This window comes from Adiantum capillus-veneris, chromosome 1 (assembly GCF_014529385.1).
Source record: "Adiantum capillus-veneris isolate H3 chromosome 1, ASM1452938v2, whole genome shotgun sequence".
In the NCBI taxonomy this organism is placed as follows: Eukaryota; Viridiplantae; Streptophyta; class Polypodiopsida; order Polypodiales; family Pteridaceae; genus Adiantum; species Adiantum capillus-veneris.
In genome coordinates this window covers 17,716,726-17,741,759 of record NC_140931.1, presented here as the reverse complement: position 1 = coordinate 17,741,759, position 25,034 = coordinate 17,716,726, and the positions used below count along the sequence as shown (strand labels likewise).

The following is a 25,034-nucleotide window of genomic DNA, read 5'->3' as shown; positions in this document are numbered from 1 at the left end:
GTGGGAAAAAGCAACCTTGGTGTGAGCGCAAGGCCGCCAAGGGGTGCGCCCGCGGAAAAGAGTAGAACTCGGGTAAAGAGAAGATCCTTCTCAAGCGCGATTTGTAAGCAAAAGAAAACCTCAAGAACCCAAGAACCCAAGACCCTAAAAAACCCAAGTTCCTCGTGAACTTAAGAACCAAGATCATAGTGCATGGTCGTCACCCGAAGCGGAATGGATACTTTGCATACAGGTGATGAGCATGAGAGAGGCGACGAAGAATTTTCTCCACGAGGAGATTTTTTCGACCCTCCCCCTTCGCCATCTACGCCACGAGTTGTACTAACTCCTATGGAGATGATGGTCAAGTCAATGATGGACATGATGCTGGCACAACAAGAAGCGAATCGCTGGCACAACAAGAAGCGACTCGCATTACTTTGGAACGCAAGCGCGAAGAACGAAATGAAAGAAATGCAATACCACAACAAGAAGCGAATCGAGTTGCGTTGGCACAACAAGAAACAAATCGCCTTGCTTTCGAACGTGAGCGCGATGAACGAAAAGCAAAAAGGAGGCCGAGCGTGAAGCTCAAAGAGAGCTACGCACTCAAGAATTGCTTCGACAAGTGCTAGCCTCGAAGACCGAACCAGTCAAAGATCGTGGGAGTTCCTCAAGTGGCACAAGCCACGATGCGGATTCCAACCATCCCGTCACAGAGAAGTTGACTTTCAGTAAGTATGATGGTAAGGTGGATGCTACGGTTATTCATTCTTGGTTGCATCAATTTAATGCTTATTTTGTGACAACTAAGAAGATAGGAAATAGCAAGGTTTTGACGGCAGCTATGTACCTTGCCGGTGATGCCATAAACTGGTACCATGCATGGCAAGAGGCACAGCTAGCCGCGCACCTAAAGGAAGCCGACGAACTCACGTCCCCTTCCTTCAATTGGGCTGATTTCCAAGACAAGCTCAAGGCACGGTTTATGCCACCTCAGTACCTCGCACGATTGAAGGACGATTGGCACGCTCTCAAGCAAAATGGTATGCCGGTTATGTCTTTTTCTAATCGTGTTTTGCAGCTAGGTACCCAATTACGCAAGTCAGATGATGAACGCAAAGAGGCTATATCAGTTCAAAGTACAAGAGAGTGGGTCGGGTGTCACGTGACACATCCAACCCTATGTGTCCGTGGACAAGCTACAACATGATCAGGGTTCAGTCAGTCCAGTCAATTCTAGATTAGAAGTGATTTGGCACTTTTGTGAGTCTATTCGTAGACTGTGCATGCCCAGTCACTTAGTGTAGATGCATATCCTCTGGTTGCACACAGCATGATCATCAGTATTCCCATCAGAATCCATCAGAATCAGTTAGGGGATTTTTCCAGTGCATTTAGCCTGTTTTTCCTATTTTTGACATTTTTCACTTATTAATTTAAGTGACTTTCCAACAAAAGTAGGTAGGGCAGTTTTGCTAAGTTTGTATATAAGCAAACCCAAGTTAGCACTAAATGGCAGAAGAGGCAGGAGGAGCTCCACCACTCGACAGGCACCTTCTCAGCAAGAACCATCAAGAGCACCATAGCCTTGGCGTTTTCCCTCTCATTGCACTAGCGTTTTTGGTCATCGCCATCACCTCCCCCAAGCTGGCGTTTTCAGCCTTGCAATCATCGCGAACATTCCCAGATAGCCAGCGTTTTCACTAACGCTACAAGGGGCTGCCAGCGTTTTCATTTTCAGCCTTCGGTGAAGCAAGGTTACCTGCGTTTTCAGCATTCAAGACAACAGCAGATTCAGCCCTAGATACTTGCAGAAGATCGTCATTTTCAGCCTCTCAAAACGCAGCCAAAGCCAGCGTTTTCAGCAGCCCAAATCAGCCCCAGATTTTCAGCCATAGCATTTTTATGGACAGCAGATAGAAGGTCGCAGATTTCAGCCCTTAAGTCGTCCCCGTCATAGTCCCAAGTTGCATGAGTTTCCATGCATTGCCATTGTACCACTTTGTGCAATCAATAGTAGACCACTCTCGCCGACGAGAGTGGGGCCTTCGGAGGAGGGTTTTACGTCTCTGGTGTCGTATCTCTTCTCTCTATATCTCTCAGTCTCATACACTTGCACGCATAGTGTCCATTCACTTTGTTTGTGATCATAGCATTCCCTCACTAAGAACGGAAGGCTCTACCTTCCATAAGAACAAAAGGAACCTTGAGCACAGTTCGGAGCACTCATCTTGAGCAAAGCGCAAACATTCATTCTGCTGCACCTTACATCGGGATTCACTCTCAGACTGTGCGTCCAGATGCTCTGAGAAGTGAATGCCCAAACCACTTATTTAAAGTTACAAGGGATGCCCAAAAGCAGAGCCCCAAAAGCTTGAAAGCAAAAGCCTAAAAAGAAAGCAAAGGCTCTTTCTGTCTCTCTTGCTTGTAAAAAAGCAAAGAAGCTTTCTCTCTCTCTCCAAAGCGTAGGAAAAAGCAGAAACTTCCATACGGCTGGCCGCAAAACGTGCCCAAATCACGGGCTGTTGCCACGTGGCACTGTTTTCGACCAGAGATTAGGGTTTGCTGAAAATTAGGGTTTCTAGCAGATTTTAGGGTTTCTGGCAGAAATTAGGGTTTCTGCTGTCCGTAGCCACGTCATCAGTTTGTGACATACCCCCCTCTTGAAAGCATTGTAATCGACCGCGATTACGCCTGCAAAACTGACAAAAGCCATAAACCGTCTTAGCAGACATTGACTGTTACTACCTACGTACTAGGAACACACATCTAGCACATGTACCAAATCGACAGTCGCATCACACGACATCACAAGACATCACCAGACATCACATGACATTCAACATTCATTCGGATCTTAGAGCATGATTTATCTGCAATGTAGCTAGCAATCACATCTAGGTCCAATCGGGACCTCATCGATGTCCGATTGACTAACCCCTATTGCAACCATGTCTATTCGAGATCAATCAGACCAAAAGGCTGCAGTCGTTTCGTCTATCAGTTCCTGCACTCAAAAGAAGTGAAGAACAAATCAGTATCATAATCAGGAATTCCATTTCATAAAGTCATACAACAGAATATTGTCAGCTTTCATTATCCCTGAAGCTCAAAGAGACATCAGTGACTCTAGTATCTAAATCAAGGCATCTGTTGACAAAGGAGCGGAGCGACTCCCTCTTGTGCATCCCACTGCACCAGATCTCCGGCCAAGCTGAATTTTGGGTTCCATTTGGAGTAGACTATGCTAAACCAAAAGCATCGAGGTAAAGTTTCACAATCTGAGGAGTATCTGCTAGGTCCTCCTCCTCCATCCACTTCGCATCCAATGCAGGATAGTTCTTGAACTTAACCAAGAACCGCCTTCGGACTTTACCTTTAGTCTTCGTATCCTTATGTGCCAAAATCTGTTCAGGAACTATGATCTCCTCGTTTTCTTCCACTTCGGGTTGCTCATCAGGCTCCCCATCATCAGGCAAATCACCTTTAAAAGGTTTCAAGAGACTCACATGGAATGCATTGTGAATCCTCCAAGTATCTGGCAGTTTCAATCGAAAGGAGACATCATTTATCTTTTCAGTGATCTGGAAAGGTCCGTAGTATCACATACTAAGCTTTGGAAAATGCCTCTCTTTTCCCTTTTCTTTTGTAGGCGTGCCTTCTCAAAACGTAAGAGCACCCAATCATCCTCCTTCAATTTCATATCGCGATGATGGCGATCTGCTGCCTTTTTCTGTCGTTCTTGAGACTTCTGCAAAGTCTCGCGAACCTTGGCAAAAGTCGTATCCAAATCTCGCGTATATTCATCCGCTTCAAAGATCTTATCTTTTGTGCTCAGGAAGGGTGGAACCTTCGCAGCACCTTCCACAATCTCAAATGGCGCCTTCCCCATCGAAGAGTGTATCGTGTTGTTGTAGGCAAATTCCACCAAAGGTAAGTATCTTTCCCATTGAGTCTTCTGATCTGAGATATAAGACTTCAATAAATCTAGAACCACTGAATTTGCAATCTCAGATTGCCTATCAGTCTGCGGGTGGAACGATGACGAGAACTGCAACCGCGTGCCAATGTTCTCCCAAATTGCCTTCCAAAACAAACTCGTAATTTGGGGTCTCTGTCGGAGACAATCGTCTCAGGCATGCCATGTAATCTGAAGATCTGGGCCACAAACAGTCTCGCTAAGTGATCCGGCTTGACTATTTTCTTCACTGGAATGAAATGAGCCTGTTTGCTAAATGTGTCAATAACAGTCCAGATACCATCGTGACCACTCTGTGTCCTTGGGAGAAAAAAAATGAAATCCATCGCAATACTTTCCGAGGGGCGGGTGGGTATGGGTAAAGGCTGTAACAATCCCTGTGCCTTATGCTTGTCAAACTTGACCTTCTGGTATACTAAGCAACTGCGCACAAACTCTTCCACATCCTTTTTGAGTCTCGGCCAAAAGAAGTATCTCTCTACCCCCTTCATGGCGGTAGCAATGCCGCGGTGACCCGTAAAAGGTGGACAGTGGCATTCAGTCATAACCTTTTCCCTCAACGGCTGTGTAACGCACAACATAGTCTTTTTCATCAAGTAGCCTTCCCGAAGGGAGTATCCAGCTACCGTCTCCCCATCCCGTATATGTGTGAAAATATCTGCAAAATCTGTATCTGTAGCATACTGATGGACCATGTCCTTGAAGCTCCTATGATGTATCGCGGAAATAGCCAGAACCAACGGCTTCTGAGACAAAGCATCTGCCACCACATTCTTCTGTCCCTGAACATGGACAATTTGGAAGTGAAACTGTGACAAGATGTTTGCCCACCGCATCTGCTTTTCCGAAAGCTTCTTCTGTGACAAGAAGTAGCGCGAACTCTGATGGTCTGTAAAGACAGTAAAATCCGCTTCGAATAGGTAATGCCGCCATTGAGTAAGAGCATGGATAACCGCCAAAAGCTCTTTCTCATATATCTGTGCTGTCATCTCCGGCCTAGAGAACAATCGGCTCTTGTAAGCAATGACATGGCCTTCTTGCATCAAGACCGCACCCAGACTACGACCACAAGCATCACAATATACTTCAAATGACTTCTTCAAGTCCGGCAAAGTCAAAACTGGTCCCGTAGTCAATTTCTCTTTCAAGGTCCGAAAGGCAGTCACCTCTGTGGATCCCCACGAGAAAGGGACTCCTTTCTGTGTCAAGATATGCAAAGGGGAAGCAACCTCTGCAAACTTTCGTATAAACCGCCTGTAGTACGAACGCAGTCCCAAGAAGCTTCTAACTTCATGGACATTCTTCAAATCGGGCCAATCACGGATAGTCTCTATGTTGGCCAGGTCCATTTGCACTCCAGCTGTTGCTGAGACCACGTGTTTCAAAAAGTGTATCTCTGGTAGGAAAAAATCACTTTTCTTTGCATTAATCACTAACTTGTGATCTCGTAATGCCGGAAAGACCTGAAGCAGATGATCTCTGTGTTCTGCCTCATTCTTGGAGAAAACAATGATGTCGTAAAAAAAAGTGCCAACAAATAGTCTGTACTCTCGAAAAATCCTGTCCATCATCCTGTTAAATGTCGCAGGAGCATTGGTTAAGCCAAAAGGCATCACCAAAAACTCAAATAACCCAAAAGTAGTCCGAAAGGCTGTCTTGTAGACGTCTCCCGGCGCGATTCGGATCTGATGATATCCACTCTTCAAGTCAATCCTGCTAAAGCACGAGGATCCCTGTAACCTGTCGAGTATATCATCGATCCTAGAAATCGGAAATCTGTTCTTGATGGTGATTTTGTTGAGAGCTCTATAATCGATGCACATCCTCCAAGATCCGTCTTTCTTCAAAACCAACAAGGTTGGCCAAGACCCTTTTCCAAGAGGTCTTTCACTTGGTTCATAATCTCTTCATTCTGTGCTCGGCTCACACGGTAAGGTGGCCGGTTTGGTGGTGTGCTTCCAGGTATCAGATCAATGGTATGACCTTCAAGACGAGTAGGGGTAACTCTCCTGGTAGGCCCTCTGAGAAGCAATCGGCGTGAGAGTGGAGAAAATCTTGGCGTTCTTTATCAAGTTTAGACATATTTGTCCTATCCTTATCATTCGATTCTTTCATAAAGATCGAGTAAACAAACAGAATGGATTTCATTAATTTTGAAATGACCGAAGCCGATACAATAGGAACAGACTCGCCCTTCAGTTTTATATCAAGTATAAATGTTCTACCCTTTTCTGTAGTCAAAGTCGCTTTCTCGCCCGATAATCGACCACGGCGTTGTTCTTGTGGTACTAGGGAATCCCTAAGAGAACATCACAACACTCCAAAGGCATTATGAAGAAGTCCTCATGCCCCAAATACCCCTGACAATGCAACCGAAGTTTGCCGATGACAGGTGTAATGGCTACGTCCCTGCTGGGTGTCGCTAGAACTGCCTCTGCAACAAGTGGTCCCATCCGATCGGGAGTAATCTCGAGCCGCGCCACCAATTCCGGTGAAATGAAGTTGGCCTTGGCTCCTCCATCAAAGAAAATCAGGGCCTCTTGATCTTTCACTTTGCCCCAAGCTCGGCAAAGTTCTGTACTCTTATCCATGGTGTCGGGATCGGTACCCACACAATCTGGAACCAGTCCTGTTTTCATCTTGCCTTTTCGTCCACGTTCCTCAGCTGCTCTTGAACTCTCAGGCCTGACGTCGTCCTTATCATTCTGTTCTTTCTGTGCCTTTTTAGGGCACTTCGTGGAGATGTGTCCCTGTTCCCCGCATCCAAAGCACTTCCCCTCTTTGATGAATTGAGCTCGCTCCTGAGGAGTAAGCTTGGGTCGTGCATCCTTTTTCTTTGGGTTTCTCTTTTTCTTTCTACTTTCATTCCCAAAAGTCTGTTCGGCTCGCTGTGTCATGTTCTCATCTGTGGGGTAAGTCACACTGCTAAAGTGAATGGAAAAGCCCTTCTTCGCATGACTCATCAACTCTTGAATAGAAGCTGACTTCTGCTTTAAGCAGTGATCTCGGATCTCTGTAGGTAGACCCAAGGTGAACGGCTCAATCTGTTCTCTGAACATGATCTTCTTGAATGAAGAGGCAGGTAGAAAAGAGCTCCAGAATCTTTCACAATAAGCATTGATTGTATCTTTCTTGGTCATCCGAAGATGGTTCCAAGCAGCTCGTATATCTCGTTCATATTCTTGCGTCAACCAAGAAGAAATAAAAAGCTTTTTGAATTTCAGCCATTTAACTGGCGCAGTCTTGTTTAAAAGAAGCGTGGACCACCAAGTACGAGCATTCCCCTTAAGGTAAGAGGTAGCTCTCCAAATCTTAGAGTGCTCTGAATAGCGTCCTCCCGCGAACGCGATGTCAAACTGCTGTATAAAAGACAAAGCCTTCGAAGCATCTAAGTATCCTGAAAAAGTATCAAACTCGATCGAGTGGCCACCTTCCTTAAACTCTCGGACTTTCTTGCTTTTATCTTTGAGAAAGTCATACTGGTTGGCTTTGTAAAAATTCTTCTTGTTCGCATAGAAGTTTCCATCATCAGAATCTGAGCTGTCTGTAGACGAGTCCTCAATAGAACTGTCAGGCTCTGGCAAAGATTTAGCCTTTTTTGCCTTTTTCTTGCCCTTTCCGAAGCTTTGTTTCTTGCTTCGCTTTTTACCTTTTCTGTCTTCTCCACTCGAATCAGAAGAGCTAGAAGAACTGTCAGAAGAAGAAGAACTGGGTACTCCTTCAAATCGAACACGCTTCTCCTGTTTCTTTGCCTTGTCAAAAGTCGATTGACGACCCAAATATCCCGGGAAGTCAGTGCTTTTCTGCTGCTTTTTGCCGCGCTTTTTTGGCTTTCTTTTGCGCGTCAAAAAGCTGAGCAATCCGTGCATCAACCACCTCTTGTAATTTCTTCTCTGAATACTGTTTGTGATTAGAAGGTTTCTTGAGAGCGGTTTTCAGTGGTGGTGTAGTGGTTTCCTGCCAAGGTGCATGCACTTCCTGAAAAGAAGTCTTGCTCATATATTTTGCCTATTTCGGATCCTTCGCAAAACTGAGCATCATCTTTGTTGCATCGCTGATCAATTGACGACGCTTCATCTCTCTCTGCTCCGCCTGAGTAGGCCGAGGCGGGCCATACTCTCTGTCTAAATCTTCGTTGTGATCCCTGCCCGCATCTCCAGATGCAGAGGGATTCGACTGATCCTTGCGTGAAGCCATAGGTGCCGCGGAAAAAAAATTGGGGATCGGATTTCTGGTAGAAGAGAAATCGACCGTGCTCTGATACCAATGTAACAGACTTGGACACTCCAAGTCAAGAATCAATCGCGACAGCACCAAATAACCACTTCAAACATGTTAGGTGCAGTGGAATGATTGTTTGCGCTTTGCTCAAGATGAGTGCTCCGAACTGTGCTCAAGGGTTCCTTTTAGTTCTTATGGAAGGGAGAGCCTTCCGTCCTTAATGGAAAGTGCTATGATCACGAACAAAGTGAATGGACAATGTGCGTGCAAGTGTATGAGACTGAGAGATAGAGAGAGAAGAGAGATACGACACCAGAGACGTTGTAAAACCCTCCTCCGAAGGCCCCACTCTCGTCGGCGAGAGTGGTCTACTTTTTGATTGCACAAAGTGGTACAATGCGTATGCAATGGACTGATGCAACTTGGACTATGCCGACGACGACGACGGTGACGACGACGATGACTTGATGGCTGAAATCTGTGGTCTTCTAACTGCTGATTTTCGGGACTGTTTCGGTGGCTGAAAATGACTGTTTTGGCTGCGTTTTCATGGGCTGAAAATGGGGGAACTTTTGCAACCAATTGGGGCTGTTTCTACTGCTGTACCATAGGCTGAAAACGCTGTTGTTCTACTGCGGTAAAGGCTGAAAATGAAATCGCTGATGCCTTCCTGCTGCTAGCCAAAAACGCTAGGCTGATCTGGGCCTGAAATCCAAAAACGCCAATGATGGCTGTAGGGTTTTGGGCTGAAAAACGCTAGGGGCTTGTGGCCGGTGTCGGGTTGCCGGTTCTGGGGAAAAACGCCAGGAAAGGGGTGCTTGATGGCGATGGGCTGTTGGGGGAAAAGCCAACGATGGCTAGAGGATGGCGATCCAGAAAACGCTAGGGCTGAAGGGGGGTTGGCCTCACCAAGCAACCTTGACGAGGTTCTTGTTGGGAAGGTGCCTATTTAGCATATGCTCCTGCTGCCTCTTCTGCCATTTAGTGCTAACTTGGGTTTGCTTATATATTAACTTAGCAAAATTGCCCTACCTACTTTTGTTGGGAAGTCACTTAAAAATAATAAGTGAAAATACCAAAAATAGGGAAAATAGGCTAAATGCACTGGAAAATTCCCCTGACTGAATTTGATGGATTCTGAAGGGAATACTGATGATCATGCTGTGTGCAACCAGAGGATATGCATCTACACTAAGTGATCGGGCATGCACGGTCTACGAATAGACTCACAAAAGTGCCAGATCACTGCTAATCTAGACTGACTGGACTAACTGAACCCTGATCATGCTGTAGCTTGTCCACGGACACATAGGGTTGGATGTGTCACGTGACATCCCCTCCTTTTCAAAGTGAGGTACTGGTACCGAACTGTATGGCGTTGAGGGAGATCGCCAATAGCATTCGGAATCCTGGAAGAGACTCTTCGCCAGCCCACTCTGATGTGTGGGTCGTGCTGTACTTGAACTTCATAAAGGTCTACAATGCTTGCTTCTTTGGGCCGCGCAGAAAGCGACACAAAATCTTTTGAATCTCCTTCCTTGCGTCAACTTCGTCTAGAGTCCTTCTTCTTCCGTCTTCAAGAATCTCCATGGCTGAAAATTCCTGAAACCATCTCCAACACAAAACCATGAACATACCCATTCCATGTAAAGTGAAGGAGAAAAATCTTGTCTTCTCTAAAGACTGTGTATGCAATGTAGATGAACAAATAGACGGAGTGACAACCCGTTCACCACACACATGCAAACAATGAGATCGCATCTTTTCTGTTTGATCGAAATCAATCAACTGTGGCAAATCACAATGGAAATGCCCATGCTTGGTGCTCATACTATCATGTGCTCGCTCGGAAACTGTATCATGCCAAGGAAGAGACATGGAATGTGACTTCCTGACATACATACTTTTCATCTTTTCATGAAAAATCCGCATACATTCGTGCTCATCCATGAAAGAGACGTGCTCAACATACAATATGTCATGCCTAGGAAAAGGGATCACATAACGATGCTGACTAAAATACAGGAAACGATCACGAATGAAACATTCGAACAATGCGTGCGTGTCAATCATGCGAACACATAATACTTCCTGTGAGGGTTCTTTGGACCTAGGCTCGAGAGCCAAGATCTATCCTTCGTGATTGATCGAATCTGCAACGAGGTTAGCTTCGCTAGAAAAAGCAGCCACTAACACATCATACTGGTGAACAATCACATCATCTTCATGCAACTCATCAGGCTTGTGAGAAATCACATCTTGATCATGCAAATCATCATGCTTGTGAGAAATCACATCTTGATCATGCAAATCATCATGCTTGTCATTCAAATCATCATCATGCTTCGCACAATCATGCAAATCCTGTGTGTCATGCTTTGGAGAAGAAGAGATTGAGAGAGTCTCCTTTTCCCGATCCTGTTGAGTCTGTGCCTGCATTTGAGAAAAGAGTCGCAACATCTCTTGCATTCTTGCTTTGGTCTCGCGGTCATATTCTGCTTGTCTTGCTTTGGCTTCCAAGCGTGCTTGCTCGCTCTCACGCGCTATGGCTGCCATTCTTTCTTGGTACTGGCGTTCTATGGCTTTTCTTTTTGCTTCTCGTTCAGCATCTCTTGCTTTGTCTTCTAACTTCTTGTCCATCATCCTCTTGTCGAAAGCCTCTATATGAGTTAGTGCAATCCTTGTCGTAGATGGAAAAGGGGGAGGGTCGGAAAAACCTCCTGGTGGGGAAAATTCTTCTTCGCCTCTCTCATGCTCATCACCTCCAAGCGAAGCATCCATGCCGCTTCGAGTGATGACCATTCTGATGTCTTGGGTTCTTGTGGGTTCTTGTGGTCTTGGGTTCTTAAGTTTGCGAGGAACTTGGGATCTTGGGGGTCTTGGGTTCTTAAGTTCACGAGGAACTTGGGTTCTTGCGGGGCTTGAGTTCTTGAGTTCTTGAGGTTCTTGAGGTTTTCTTTCGCTTGCAAATCGCGTTTGAGAAGGATCTTCTCTTCACCCGAGTTCTACTCTTTTCCGCGGGTGCACCCCTTGGCGGCCTTGCGCTCACACGAAGGTTGCTTTTTCCCACCTCACGTCGATTGGCCGGCCGCTAAGTGCACGGTCCGCTCTCAATGAGTGAAAAGAGGTACAAGGGGAGGTTGGACAAGCCCTTCTTTCTTGGGATTCCTGTCACTCTTCAACAAAACACGATTAGGAATCGACACGCCCAAGCGAACTTGGGTTCGTGCGACCTCAACAAGAAAAATAATAATAATAAAAAAAAAATCTTGTGGCTCTTGTGGTTCTTTCCTTGAGTGATACAGAACAGTGCCAAAGCTCTGATACCAATGTTAGGTGCAGCGGAATGATTGTTTGCGCTTTGCTCAAGACGAGTGCTCCGAACTGTGCTCAAGGGTTCCTTTTAGTTCTTATGGAAGGGAGAGCCTTCCGTTCTTAATGGAAAGTGCTATGATCATGAACAAAGTGAATGGACAATGTGTGTGCAAGTGTATGAGACTCAGAGATAGAGAGAGAAGAGAGATACGACACCAGAGACGTTGTAAAACCCTCCTCCGAAGGCCCCACTCTCGTCCGCGAGAGTGGTCTACTTTTTGATTGGACAAAGTGGTACAATGCGTATGCAATGGACTGATGCAACTTGGACTATGCCGACGACGACGACGGTGATGACGACGACGACTTGATGGCTGAAATCTGTGGTCTTTTAACTGCTTAATATTGATTACAAGACTTAAGACTTTATTAAGAGAGCTAGATACAAGACTTGGATTACATGACTTGAGTACAAGACAAGGCTTGATTGCAAGGACAAGACTTGAACATAAGAACTAGAAGAGGGATTTCCTCATAGGAGCCTCACAACTGGTGTTGGCAAGACTTGAGGGGCTTGTGGCCCAAGACTTCTATTTATACTAGTGCTTGAGGAGGTTAGGACTTTTTAGGTTCTTCTTGAGGAGGTTAGAATCTTCTAGAACCTTCTTGATCCTTCTAGTTCTTCTAGAACCTTCTAGATCCTTCTTCAACTTTCTAGAGCTTTCCAAAAATTTCTAGATTCTTCCGGAATCTTCTCCATGCTTCTAGGAACTTCTAGAATCTCCTAGATAATTTTAGAACTTCTAGAATCTTCTAGATCCTTCTAGATTCTTCTAGAGCCTTCTAGCGATGTATTTATACTAGTGCTTGAGGAGGTTAGGACTTTCTAGGTTCTTCTTGAGGAGGTTAGAATCTTCTAGAACCTTCTGGATCCTTCTTCAACTTTCTAGAGCTTTCCAGAAACTTCTAGATTCTTCCGGGATCTTCTCCAAGCTTCTAGAAACTTCTTGATCCTTCTAGAGCCTTCTAGCGATGATGTAGGCGATGATGCAGGCAACGACTGACTCTCAAGCATCCATGACAGTACCTCTCAGAGATACGCAGATTCAGAGACTCCTCAGAGGTGGGCACCTTGCTGAGAGATGGTCTACACAAAGACAGATCACGGATGTCTTCAGAGCCCCTACTCAGGAGTAGCATGACAGAGGAGACACTACTTTCTAGAGGGGGGGCATCACTGATTGACACCCTATGACAGAGACCAATGCTTCATCTCTAAGAGATGAGCTGTTGTACACCTTGAGCCTCTACCTCCTATTCCCCCACTCCTCCCGTGTATTGACGTATTGATGCATATGATAGTCTTTAGCTCTCATCTCCCCTACCCCATTCACATATTTACTCTTTTCCACCCCTCCCACCTACCCATCAATGTATGACAAACCTACATTTTAGATTTTCACTTCATTTTCTATTTTCATAGCTTTCCAGACGAAGTATCAGATTCTATTGGGATTAACTTTGGGTCTCTTAGGTCATTTTGGCCTTTTGAAGATGTTTAATATAACATTTCATTTCATCATCTCTCTCTCTCTCTCTCTCTCAACTGCCGAGAAACCCTAAACCCTAATCCTCTCTGTGCGTCTCCCCCTGGGCGAGGGCGGCCCTGTGGGGGGGCGTTACTGCACCAGCACCGCCCACAACCCGAAGGTGAAGCCTGCGACCATTGCCTCTGCTCTACGGCTGCCGTCCCTGCCAACCTGCATCCCCTGGTCTCTACGATCGTCGTCCCTGCCGAGGAACCCTAAACCCCGTGCCACTGTGCAATACACCTCATTAACGGCGCTCCTTGTTGTTTTGCTACCCGTCGACAGCGCGACGGCCCCTGTGCAATCGAACCCGACAGCGTGCCATCATTTTTGGAAACCCTCTTTTCAAAAACCCTACCTTCAATAGTTGAAGGGTGTGTTCTCTCGAATGGCCACTCGTGCCTCGTCCCGAAGCAAACCCACATTTGCAGGGATTGTGACAACACCCCCTAAAACAGACAATGTTATTCGCCTTCAGCATAAAGTTGAATGGCTCCGCAAGGAGAATGACGAGCTGAAGCAAAAGCTCATCGCCATCGAGACGCGGCTAATCGTAGTGGAGAACCACCAGAAGGAAGCAACGGAACAGATGCAAACCAAGTTTGACAAAACAAAGGAAGAAGTGGCGACCACCCTCACAAAGGCGGTCAAAAACCAAGTACAAGAAGCCATCACCCACAAGGTTGACGATCGTGTGGCGTCCACGCTACGCGAACGAAAATGGCGAGAGGAGATCGTCCTCAATGTTCGCATTGGTGGGCTGCCAAGTGACTGGAAAGGAGAGGGAGACCTCAACCGCAAATCATTGCCCGCATCCAAACAACAACCCACATGATAGTGTGGGATCCAACAACAATCGACTCCATCACACATGAGCATCGCACCAACCATGCGATCCTCACTTTCAAGACCAAAGTGTACCGAATTAAATTCCTTGAGCAATCAAGGCTTCTCAAGGGCACTAAAGTCTGGTTTACAGAAGACCTCACCCCCAACCAACTCAAACAGAAGAAGGTAGAACTACAAAAGGTATGAGTAGCACGCACGGCCGGAAAATGAGCAATTTATCGAGAAGGTAAAGCCATTATTCAGGAGTTCCGCACTCCCAAAATGGTCCCCCTCTCACCCACCCCCCCTTAGGGTTTTTTACAGTTTTGTCTTTTGTTCACCTCCCACTGGACCCTCAGTCCTTAACTGAGATGTATCTGACAATCTCCTCGCTTAGAAGGAACCTTTTTGTAATGCGTTGTCTTCCGGTCCCATAGGTCATATCTGACCTCCGTGGATGATAATTCAATCTCTCTCTCTCTCTCTCTCTCTCTCTCTCTCTCTCTCTCTCTCTCTCTCGCCAGAGACAAAAGTACATTACATATGTCATTGCACAGTGTACTATGAGATACGAGGTCGTTTTCACTGTCTATTCAGAGAAGGTTTTGGGCCTCTATCTAGGGTCATGAGTTATGAGGATCAAAGATGTCTTGGGCTTTATCTACTTGAGTTACACAAGCATAGAGAAACCTTACTGAGGAGAGTTGAAGAGAGACATCCCCAGAGACAGATCACAGATTTCTTTACACTAGATACTGTACACCCAGAAGAACAGACAGAGGAGCAACCAACGACGGTGGAGAGGTCTCTACTGGCATTCTCATAGACCGAGCATTGGAGCTAGGGAGATCTAGACGACCCCGAGGGAGGAGAGGAGCTACACAATTTCGAAGGAGGCTATGGCAAAGGATTCAAGCCATACTCTTTCGTCGTCCAGAGTGCAGATGAAGATGGATCTCTACTCCCCTCCCATATTGTCTTCACATTGTACTGCTTAGTTTAGGATCCCGCAGTATTTATATTTTGTTATCCTAGTTTAATTTATTTTGTTAATCTGACTTTGTATCAGATACACCGCATTGTAACTTTCTGGTCTCATAGGTCACTTTGGCCTTTTGAAGACGTTAATATAACATTTCATTTCATCTCTCCGCTGCCCCCGCTGCTGTTGCCCCTGCCCCGACCTCCCGCCCTCTCTCTCGCCCGCTGCCCCCTGCTCTGCACCCGCTGCCCCTGCCCCTGGCGAGGGTTCTTGGCGAGGGCGAGCAGGTTCTTGGCGAGCTGGCTGGTTCTTGGTTCTTGGCGAGGCAGGTTCTTGGTTCTTGGCGAGGGCGAGCAGGTCTTTGGCGAGCTGGCTGAGGAATCTGAGGCGAGGGCGAGGGCGAGCAGGTTCTTGGCGAGCAGGAATCTGAGGCGAGGACGAGCAGGTTGGCAAGGGCGAACTAGCTGAGGCGAGGGCGAGCTGTCGCGCTGCAAACCTGCTAGACGAGGGACGAGAAGCGAGCTCTCTCTCTGCTGGACGAGAGTCTTGGGCGAGGGCAAACTTCTGATCTTGGACGAGAGACGAGCTTGATTGGGCGAGGGGCGAGCTGCTGGTCGAAAGACAAAGGGCGAGCTGCCACACCTGGTCAAGGGCAAGCTGCTAAGCCTGGGCAAGCTGCTGGTCCTGTGTCAAGAGGTCGAGCTCCTGGGTCGAGGACGAGGAGCCTACCAAAGGGCGAGGACGAGTTGCCTGTTAAGGGCGAGGGCGAGGGTCTTGACCTCTAAAGGACGAGGGCGAGCTGCCTGCCAAGGGCGAGAGCGAGCTGCCTACCAAGGGCGAGGGCGAGAAGAGCCAAGGGTGACGAGACGAGACCAGCCTGCCAGGGCTAGGGCGAGGACTTTGGTGACGAAGGCGAGGCCAACCAGGGCGGAGGCGAGACCTCTGCTGGTGAGTCTTTGTTCTTCTCTCTCAGATGGACCAACCAGCCGAGGATGGTGATGCAAGTGGCTTCACCACCCCACAAAAAATGAAAGCGACTTTCAAGAGGAGGAGCAGAGATAGTATACTCTCGCCAAGCTCACTGAGGGCAGGGAAAACCGTCGAAGTCCAAGATGATTTAATGATGGAGAGGGTTCAAGTAATGATTAAATCTGAGCTCAGCTTTATGAGAGATGACATCAGGAAAGAGATGTACGCAAATGCAGATAGTTATAAGAATTCTATGTATGCAGATATGAGGAAAGAATTAGATAAAGCGATGCTTGATAGGCATGATGAGATGTATCTATCTGTGAAAGGGGAGATGCAGGCTCTAATGCGGGCAGAAGTGAATGTAATGGAATGTATTATGCAGAAAAAGTTGGATGAGGCAATTGCAAGCTTTGAATCTTGGAAAACCAATGTGGAAAAGTGCTGCAGTGATTGAAGAGCTTAAAGGGGAACTTGCAGCTTGCAAAATTATGCCCAAAACGGAAGGGGGAAATCAGCCCTCGATGTTAAAGGAGCTCGAAGATATTAAGGAGCAGGTGAAAACTCTGCGCGAAGGGGAAGAACAAAACTCGAAAGAGGCTTCCTCATGGGCGGAGAGCCTTTTTAAAACACAGGAGAAAGTTGACGAAGCAAAAAAATGGATTGAAGGTGCAAAGAAAGGGAAGGCCCGGATGCCAGAAGCCGCACAGACTTCTACCATCATCAATATGACCATTGAGGAGGAACAGAAGAGGAGGACTAGAGCCCTCCATGTGCGTATTACTGGTATCAAAGACACCGAAAATGTAGAAGACGAAGTGAAGGAACTCTTGCAGCGCATGGGCATCCCGGAACCTATGCACACAGGTGCTTGGAGAGTAGGAAAGAAAGGAGTGGATGAGAAGGGAAACGTCAAAGAGAAAGCACTTATTTTGCGTTTCCCGACTTTGGAAACAAGGAAGGAATTCCTGAAGAAGAGATCGGCACTTAAGAAAACTGGAATATTTATGGGGGATGACCTTACTTTAGCACAAATAGCACATATGCAAGAGTTGATGCCAGAGATCAAGGCAGCAAGGGAGAAGGGAAAAATTGCCTTTTATAGAGGGAAAGTAGTGGTTTTGGAAAAACGCACAGCATGACGGTGCGAGACAGATGGGACCACACTCCGGATGGCGGCATGGAATTGTAATGGATCATATAGGCTGGATGTGGGTGCCTTTGAGGATAGCTTCAGAGATAGAGACATTGTCTTTTACTCAGAGACACATCAAAAATCTGGACAGTTGATGCCAAGTGTGACTGGTTATTTATGGGAGAGCTTGTCGGCCAGACGCTAGATCCTAGCATGGGAGTCGAGGTTCAGGAGGGGTAGCAGTCTTATTCAAGGAGGAGTTGCAGCCGCTATTACAGATTGTCCGGAGAGATGACCAAGCAAGATACATGAGCTCAGACATGCAGATTCTTATACATTGCTATATGTTACTTTCCCCCTAGCACATTAGTCTATACCTCACCTAGAGGGCAATCCCCTTTCTCTATACTTGATGATGACATATGGGAGTTCTCTAGAGATGGAGATATCATTCTCTTGGGAGACTTTAATGCCAGGACGGCCAACTCCCAAACAGTATTTTATGATACCTCGAAGGAGATGCTTAGAGAGATGGATATATCGGAGATGGGGCTTGACAGATACTCACAGGATAGAGAGCACACAGAGTATGGGAGATATCTCATAGAGATGGCGACTACGCATGGTCTGGCCATACTTAATGGTCTAGAGATTTTTCCTTCGTCTGGGGGATTCACATGCTTTCCACACAGACATGGGGCCAGTACAGTAGACTATGTCATGACTTCACCGAGCTTCATCTCTAATATTCAGGATTTCAGTGTGGGCCCTAGGCCTGTTGGAGTAGCAGTGGACCATGCTCTCCTGACTTTTTCAGTCTCTTTCCAGTATAGTGTCTCTCAGACTCCACGAAGGATTGCACACACACGGTATACTTTTACACCAGAGATGGATTCAGTTTATGTGGAAGAGATTTACAGACGGATGTGGGCAGCCGAGCCTGTATATACAGTGGAGGAGATCACCACTTTATTGACGGAGATCTTGCATGGGGCAGTAGAGCAGAGGCATACCCACACACTCAGCCAGATCAGAGAAGACGTTCTGGGAACATGCCTCAGAATAGTTGGTATGATGAGGAATGCAGAGAGATGAGAGTTCAGATTCAGAGCGAGCTTATACTTGGAGTCATTACATATCGACAGTCTCGGATTGCTCTTCGGCGTTTAGTGCGACGGAAGAAGCGGGCCTTTTTAGCCCAGATGGAACGTGATTTGTATCAGCTCTTTTTGAGTCGAGATTCAGGTGAGGCCTGGCGTCTCTTCCGTGAGCACTCACCTCCTCCAGTGATTACTTCTCCCGAGACTTGGGGTCAGTATGCAGCATCATTATATACAGTACCCGGGCAACCACCATTACCAGACCCTCTAGAGCCATGTCCAGCCACTAGTACCTTCTTTACCACTGAGATGGTGAAAAATGCCATTGATAGGATGAGGACTAGGAGAGCATATGATCATGATGGTTTGGTGGTAGAGCACTTGATACATGCTAGAGATTTATTGTCAGAAGTTCTTGCACGGTTGTTTAACCGTGTCATGTGTGAGGGACTACCCGAGTCCTAGAGATTATCTACTATTATACCTCTCCTCAAGGTAGGGGACCCCACAGTGCCAGGGAACTACCGTACTATTATGATAGGGCACACATTGGCACGGTTGTATGCATCCATTCTTGAACAGCAACTGAGTAAATGGGCAGAAAATGAGGGCATACGAGCAACAGGACAGGCTGGATTCAGGAGGGGTTTCTCCACTTTGGACCATATTCTTACACTCAGAGCCATTATTGAGGAGGGTCGGGCTCATGGGAGACGGATGTATTGCTGCTTTGTGGACTTCCGCAAACCATTTGACACATTGCCGAGGGCCAGATTGATGCACAGGCTACTGAAGTTGGGAGTACCCACAGAGATCATATGGGGGATCATGGCTTTATACGGCTCAGTGACTGGCCAGGTACGCACTCCTGAGGGGATTTTTGACATTGTTCATTCCACTATTGGAGTGAAATAGGGGTGTCCTTTGTCCCCTACACTTTTTGGTATATATGTAGATGAGGTCTCTGACTACATTGATAGAGGGTGACAGAGGTGCTCAACTAGCAGGGACATGGATCCCTTTATTATTATATGCTGATGATATTGTGTTGATATCAGAGTCGCCAGAGGGCATGCAGAGACATTTGGATGCATTGCACAACTTTCCAAAGGATAGTGGACTGTCTGTGAACCTTGGTAAAACCAAGGTTATGGTGTTTAACACCACACCACAGTGGGTCAAGAGATCGGCACTTGCATTCGTATATGGTCAAGACACTATGGAGTACACAGATGAATATACATATCTGGGGGTGGTATTCACGGGACCGAGGTTTACTCTGAGATGAGCAGCAGAGACTAGACTGTCCAGAGCCTATGCGGCATTGGGAGGGCTAGAGAGGATGTGTTCACAGGTTCAGTTTCAAGAACCACGAACAAAGTTATGGCTCTTTGATACTTTGGTTGCTTCAGCTATGCTTTATGGGGTCCAAGTGTGGGGACCATTCATGAATCATGACAGTTGGAGGAACATGGAGAGACCCTTGGTATTTATGATATCCCGGATGATTAGAGCCAAGGCCTCCGTACCACATGCGATTATTCGAGCGGAGGTAGCCGCCCCTCCTATAGAGATTGAGGCTCTTACCAGATTAGTGTGTCCTTTATGCACAGTCTATGGGATACACATAGAGGCAGATATACCAGATTGGCTCTTGAGTCCTCTAGACAGTTAGCGATGCAGGGAGATGCATCATGTTGGTATGCGCAGATGACCTCATGGTTTCAGAGGCATGGTCTCAGGATGGATAGATTGCCTCCCTTTCAGTATTCCCTGGATGCACCCTCCCTACCAGTCACACGGACGGAGATCACTAGACTCATTCGGCAGGATCTTATACAGTTGGACACCAGAAGGACATGGGTAGAGCTGATGCACGAGTTGGGCACCAAGATGGCTTTCTACAAAGAGCACCTTCTCCAACTTTCGGGAGATGGGTTTGTGACTCGTCCAAGCTACATGGACACTCATTTGTCTCACGGTCTACGATGTGCTATTGGTCAGATTCGCACATCCTCACACTAGCTGGAGACTGAGACGGGTAGATTCAGAGGGATACCGCCGGAGTCTAGGATATGTCAACTATGCGGTAGAGAGCCAGAGACAGAGCTACACTACATATGCCACTGCACTGTGTATTATGAGATACGAGGGCGCTTCCATTGCTTATTCAGGGAGGGTTTTGGACCCCTAGATAGAGTCATGAGGTATCAGGATCAGAGATGCCTTGGCCTATATCTACTTGAGCTACACCGACATAGAGATAGTCTGTTGAGGAGACATGGAGTACGACAATCGCAGAGACAGATCACAGACTTCTTTGGATCGAGGGAGCCAAGAGACCAACCACCAGCACAGGGTTGTACCCGCATTCATACGAGAGGCACCCTCATTGACAGGGCAATTGAGCTCGGGAGATCGAGACGACCACGATCGAGACACAGGAGCACACTACATCGACGGAGACTCCAGCAGAGGATCAGAGGCATTCTAGCACGACACCCAGATTGTCATTGAGGGCCTATTCTACATTTTCAGATTTCACATTTCACACTTCATTTTCAGTTTTCATTTTTACTTTCAGTACTTTTTGTACTTGTACTTCAGACATTGTATTAGATTCACCACTTTGTATCTGATGGTCTCATAGGTCATTTTGGCCTTTTGAAGACGTTAATATATCATTTCATTTCTCTCTCTCTCTCTCTCTCTCTCTCTCTCTCTCTCTCTCTCTCTCTCTCTCTCTCTCTCATGTATCTCAGTCAAGTTTGGCTTTCAAATGATTCTAATATATAGTTTTTTATATGTCTGACTTTGTGAATTTTTTCTTCAGGATTCGAGATTCTATTGGTATGTTGGCTTCCAACTCTGCGATCCATCCAAAACCCAGATTAAGACTTTCGAGACATTTGAGTTGCTGTTCTGCATCCTGCCTTGAGCCTCCCACGTCACGGTTTGTTCGCTCGTTTTTCCATTGCAAGTTTTTTTCGTTTGTGGGTTTGCAGTTGTTCTTTTTCTGTTTTCATGGTCACTTATGACATAAGAAATTATGTGCCAAAACTGAGGAAAATGGATCCCCTGATGCACGTCCACATGTGCACGGGCATGCTTGTACGTCTGCTCATATGCGCACGTGAGCACACACACAAAGATTGGTAGAAAATATATATTGGCCCGCAAATAAACATACTAGGTATTGTGCGATGCTCTAGGATGTTGTAAGCTAGTGGGTTGATGCAAAACAATTTAAATTGCAGGGAGGTACACGTGTGGTGCCTATTCCCAGATGAGGTACATGATACAGATTTGCTGTGCTCGTACAAGAGCATCCTACCGAGTGAAGAAAGAAATATACTTTATCAAGCAAAACCCGACAAGGTGCAGGAGTACCTTTTGACGCGAATCTTAGCACGCACTTTATTAGCTAGATGTATGGATACTGTACATGTGCAGTTTACTTTTCAGAGGATTGCTGCACCTTATTGAACTATGACTCACTTGCTGAAAGGTGTTTGTTGAAACCTGGTGAGACACTTGGTATTTTGTAGATACAGGAGGGGTCATGGATCCTAGTGCGTTGAGGTTTGAAAGAGGCAAACATGGAAAGCCAAGGGCAAGTTTTACCAAATTATGGATATATGGTTTGTTTTTCTTAGGGAAAAGGCGAATTACTATCTTGCTCCTGATATGTCACTATCAATAATCCATACATCTTAATGTGTGTGCATTTTAGTGTATGAGAGCATTCACATGTCATGTTTGTATGTCTGCCATGATTGGCATGCTGTGTGTTGGCTTGCATTTGTTTGCCCACCATTAATTTGTATTTTGTGTGTGTGTGTGTGTGTATTCATTTAGAAATCCTTTTAAGGATTGTATTTTTAGAAAAGCTGTCGTCCAATGAGCTAGCTGGATCAGCTTGGTAGTTCTGTTTTTGTTTGGTTCTTTAACATGCTATGGATTTAAGTTGGGTGGTAACTGAACAGATTGTGTGGCCTACCGAATCAAATGGTGGAAAGATGTGGAACCCACCAAAGATAAACTTCAATATTTCACACACGAGATCTATGATTGTTTGTGCTATCACGGGTGCTTCCCAGGTATCCAAACAACTTTTGTAACAAGGGGCTTTGATCTCTCATCAGTTCTTTTTATTTTCATTTTGGATTGGGAATCAACTGGTGCATTTAAACATGTGCAGTGCATGATGGTGTGTATATTTTAGTTCCATTCTTTTTTTCCCGAGGAAAAGATCCTTCCATTAGTTACTAAAACTGCCCATAGGGCTACAAACTCCTGTACTAAATAGGGCTACATCAGAAACATGGGGAGACTCTCCCAGTGAAGAAACAAAATATGTACAATGAGGGCTAAATCACGAGATGGAAGGAGGAAATAGCCACAATGGTGGCCGCTAGTGCCATCTAGGCATACCATGGACCATGGTGAAGAAAGGCCCTGGGTGCCAAAGTCTCAAGAAAGCCTCTCGGCGCTCCCGCATGCGGTTGGAGCTGCCTTGAAGTCTCTCAAACTGACCCCTGAGTGTATGAATCAGCTCCATCGAGAGGTCACAAATATGTCAAAGTCGACGATGCGGAAGCGTAGAGACGGGGGGGGGGGGGGGGGGGGGGGGGGTGAGAGAGAGAGAGAGAGAGAGAGATGGAATGAAATGAAATGTTATATTAACGCCTTGAAAAGGCCAAAATGACCTATGAGACCAAAAAGTTACAATTGGTGAATCTGATATCGTGTCTGAGTACGGAAATTACAAAGTTACAAAGAACTAACACTAAAACACTAAGGAGAAAAGAAATGAGGGGGGGGGGCTGGTGGGTTCATATGAAATCTCTCATCGGCCGCTGTCGGATCTCATCGATCTCCTCCATGGTCAGTACTCTGGTTGGGCGTCTTGCATGTCGAGCTAGAGTAATTTGTATCTTCTGTTGCAGCCTTCATCGGTAGTGGAAGACCCCCCGAGGTCGTGGGCGTCTAGATCTGCCAAGCTCAGTGGCTCGGTCAAGCAGCGTACCTCTAGTACGAGTAGGCTCTGAGATCTGCTGTAATGACTGCTCCGTTGGCTCTCCTCTGGCTGGTGTAAAGAAATCTGTGATTTGTCTCTGAGACTGTCTTTCCCCTGATGTCCTCATCAAGCTCTCCCTAAGTCTGCGCAGCTCTAGCAGGAACAATCCGAGACATCTCTGATCCTTGTATCTCATGACTCTAGAAAAAGGTCAGAAACCTTCTCTAAACAGACAGTGGAAGCGGCCGCGTATCTCATAGTATGCCAGGCAGTGACATGTGTAGTACAGCTCTGTCTCTGGTTCTAAGTTACATAGATGACATATCCTGGCCCCTGCTGGTATTCCTCGAAATCGGCCAGTCTTGATCTGGAGTTGATGTGAGGATGTGAGTATCTGTCCAATAGCGCATCTTATCCCATGAGATAAGTGTGTATCCATGTATGCAGGCCTAGTCACAAAGCTGTCCTTCGTGAGTTGGAGAAGATGCTCTCTGTAGAAGGCCATCTTCGTTCCCAACTCCTGTGTCGGCTGTATCCATGTGCTCCTGATATCTAGCTGAATCAGATCCTAGCGTATGAGTCTGGTGATCTCTGTCTGTGTGAGAGATAGGGAGGGTGCATCCAGGGAGTATTGAAGCGGAGGTAATCTATCCATGTTGAGACCATGCGTCTGAAACCATGCTGTCATCTGTCCATACCAACATGCTGTATCGCCTTGTAGAGCTAGTTGTTGAGATGACTCCAAGGCAAGCCGAGCGTATATGTCCCTGGGGAGATCCCATAGACCGTGCATAAAGGATACTGATCTAGTCAATGCCTCCACCATGAAGGGGGGGGGCGCCTAGCTCGGCTCGGATAATCTCATGTGGTACTGAGGCCTTAGCCCGAATCATCCGAGCGATCATAGAGACGAGAGGCCTCTCCATACATCTCCAGCCATCTGTGTTGCTAGATCTCCCGTGGTGGTCTAGTGAGGGTCCCCATTCTTGAACTCCATAGAGCATAGCTGGAGTCACTAGAGTGTCAAAAAGCCATAGCTTTGTTCACGGTTCCTGAAACTGAACCTGCGAACACATCCTCTCCAGTCATCCCAAAGCTGCATATGCTCTCGTCAGTCTAGTCTTTGATGCTCTCCTTAGTGAAAACACCTGTCCACCGAAGACTACCCCAAGATAAGTATATGCATCTGTGTACTCCACAGTCTCCTGGCCATACGTAAATGTGGGTGCCGACCTCATGACCCACAGTGGTGTGGTGTTGAACACCATAACCTTGGTTTTCCCCAGATTGACAGACAATCCACTGTCACAAGCAAATGTATGCAGAGCATCCAAATGACGTTGCATCCCCTCTGGCAGAATCCATGTCCCTGCCAGCTGAGCCCCCCTGTCTCCGTGATGCTCTACATAGTCCGAAAACTCATCCACATACATCCCAAAAAGAGCCGAGGATAGGGGGCATCCCTGCTTTACTCCGATAGTGGAGTGGACCATGTCAGACATTCCCTCAGCGGTGCGTACCCACCCCATCACTGTCCTATATAGAGCCAGAATACCCCATATCAGCTCTGTAGGCACACCCATGTCGTGTAGTCTGTGTATAAGTCTGGCTCTCGGCACTGTGTCAAAAGCTTTGCAGAAATCCACAAAGCTACAATAGATCCTCTTGCCATGGTGTCTACCCTCCTCGATAATAGCTCTGAGTGTTGTCGCACTAGGTGGCGAAAGATAATTTGTGACTGTCTATGTGTGGTAATACCCATGAGCACTTCCCTCTGTAATTTGATCCTCGTATCTCTACACTCCTCATCATACCAATTGTCCTGGGGCATGCTCCTAGATCGTCTCCGTGTGGGCTGGTTGTGGGGGTATGCCTCTGATGCTGCATCATGGAGCGTCTCCGTCAGTATCTGAG

General features: G+C 46.6%; 1 protein-coding gene across 2 annotated transcripts in view; it reads left to right on the top strand.

Moving 5' to 3' along the window:
- Positions 1–25,034, top strand: part of LOC147464378 (uncharacterized) — a 54,011-nt gene that overhangs the window by 6,445 nt on the left and 22,532 nt on the right. For both annotated transcript variants that reach the window (XM_086514490.1, XM_086514497.1), the window contains exons 2-5: positions 20,934–21,053; positions 21,358–21,530; positions 21,649–21,713; positions 22,087–22,200. In XM_086514490.1, the coding sequence (XP_086370616.1) occupies positions 20,953–21,053; positions 21,358–21,530; positions 21,649–21,713; positions 22,087–22,200 (453 nt within the window). In that variant the 5' untranslated portion in view covers positions 20,934–20,952. The remainder of the gene's footprint in view (positions 1–20,933; positions 21,054–21,357; positions 21,531–21,648; positions 21,714–22,086; positions 22,201–25,034) is intronic.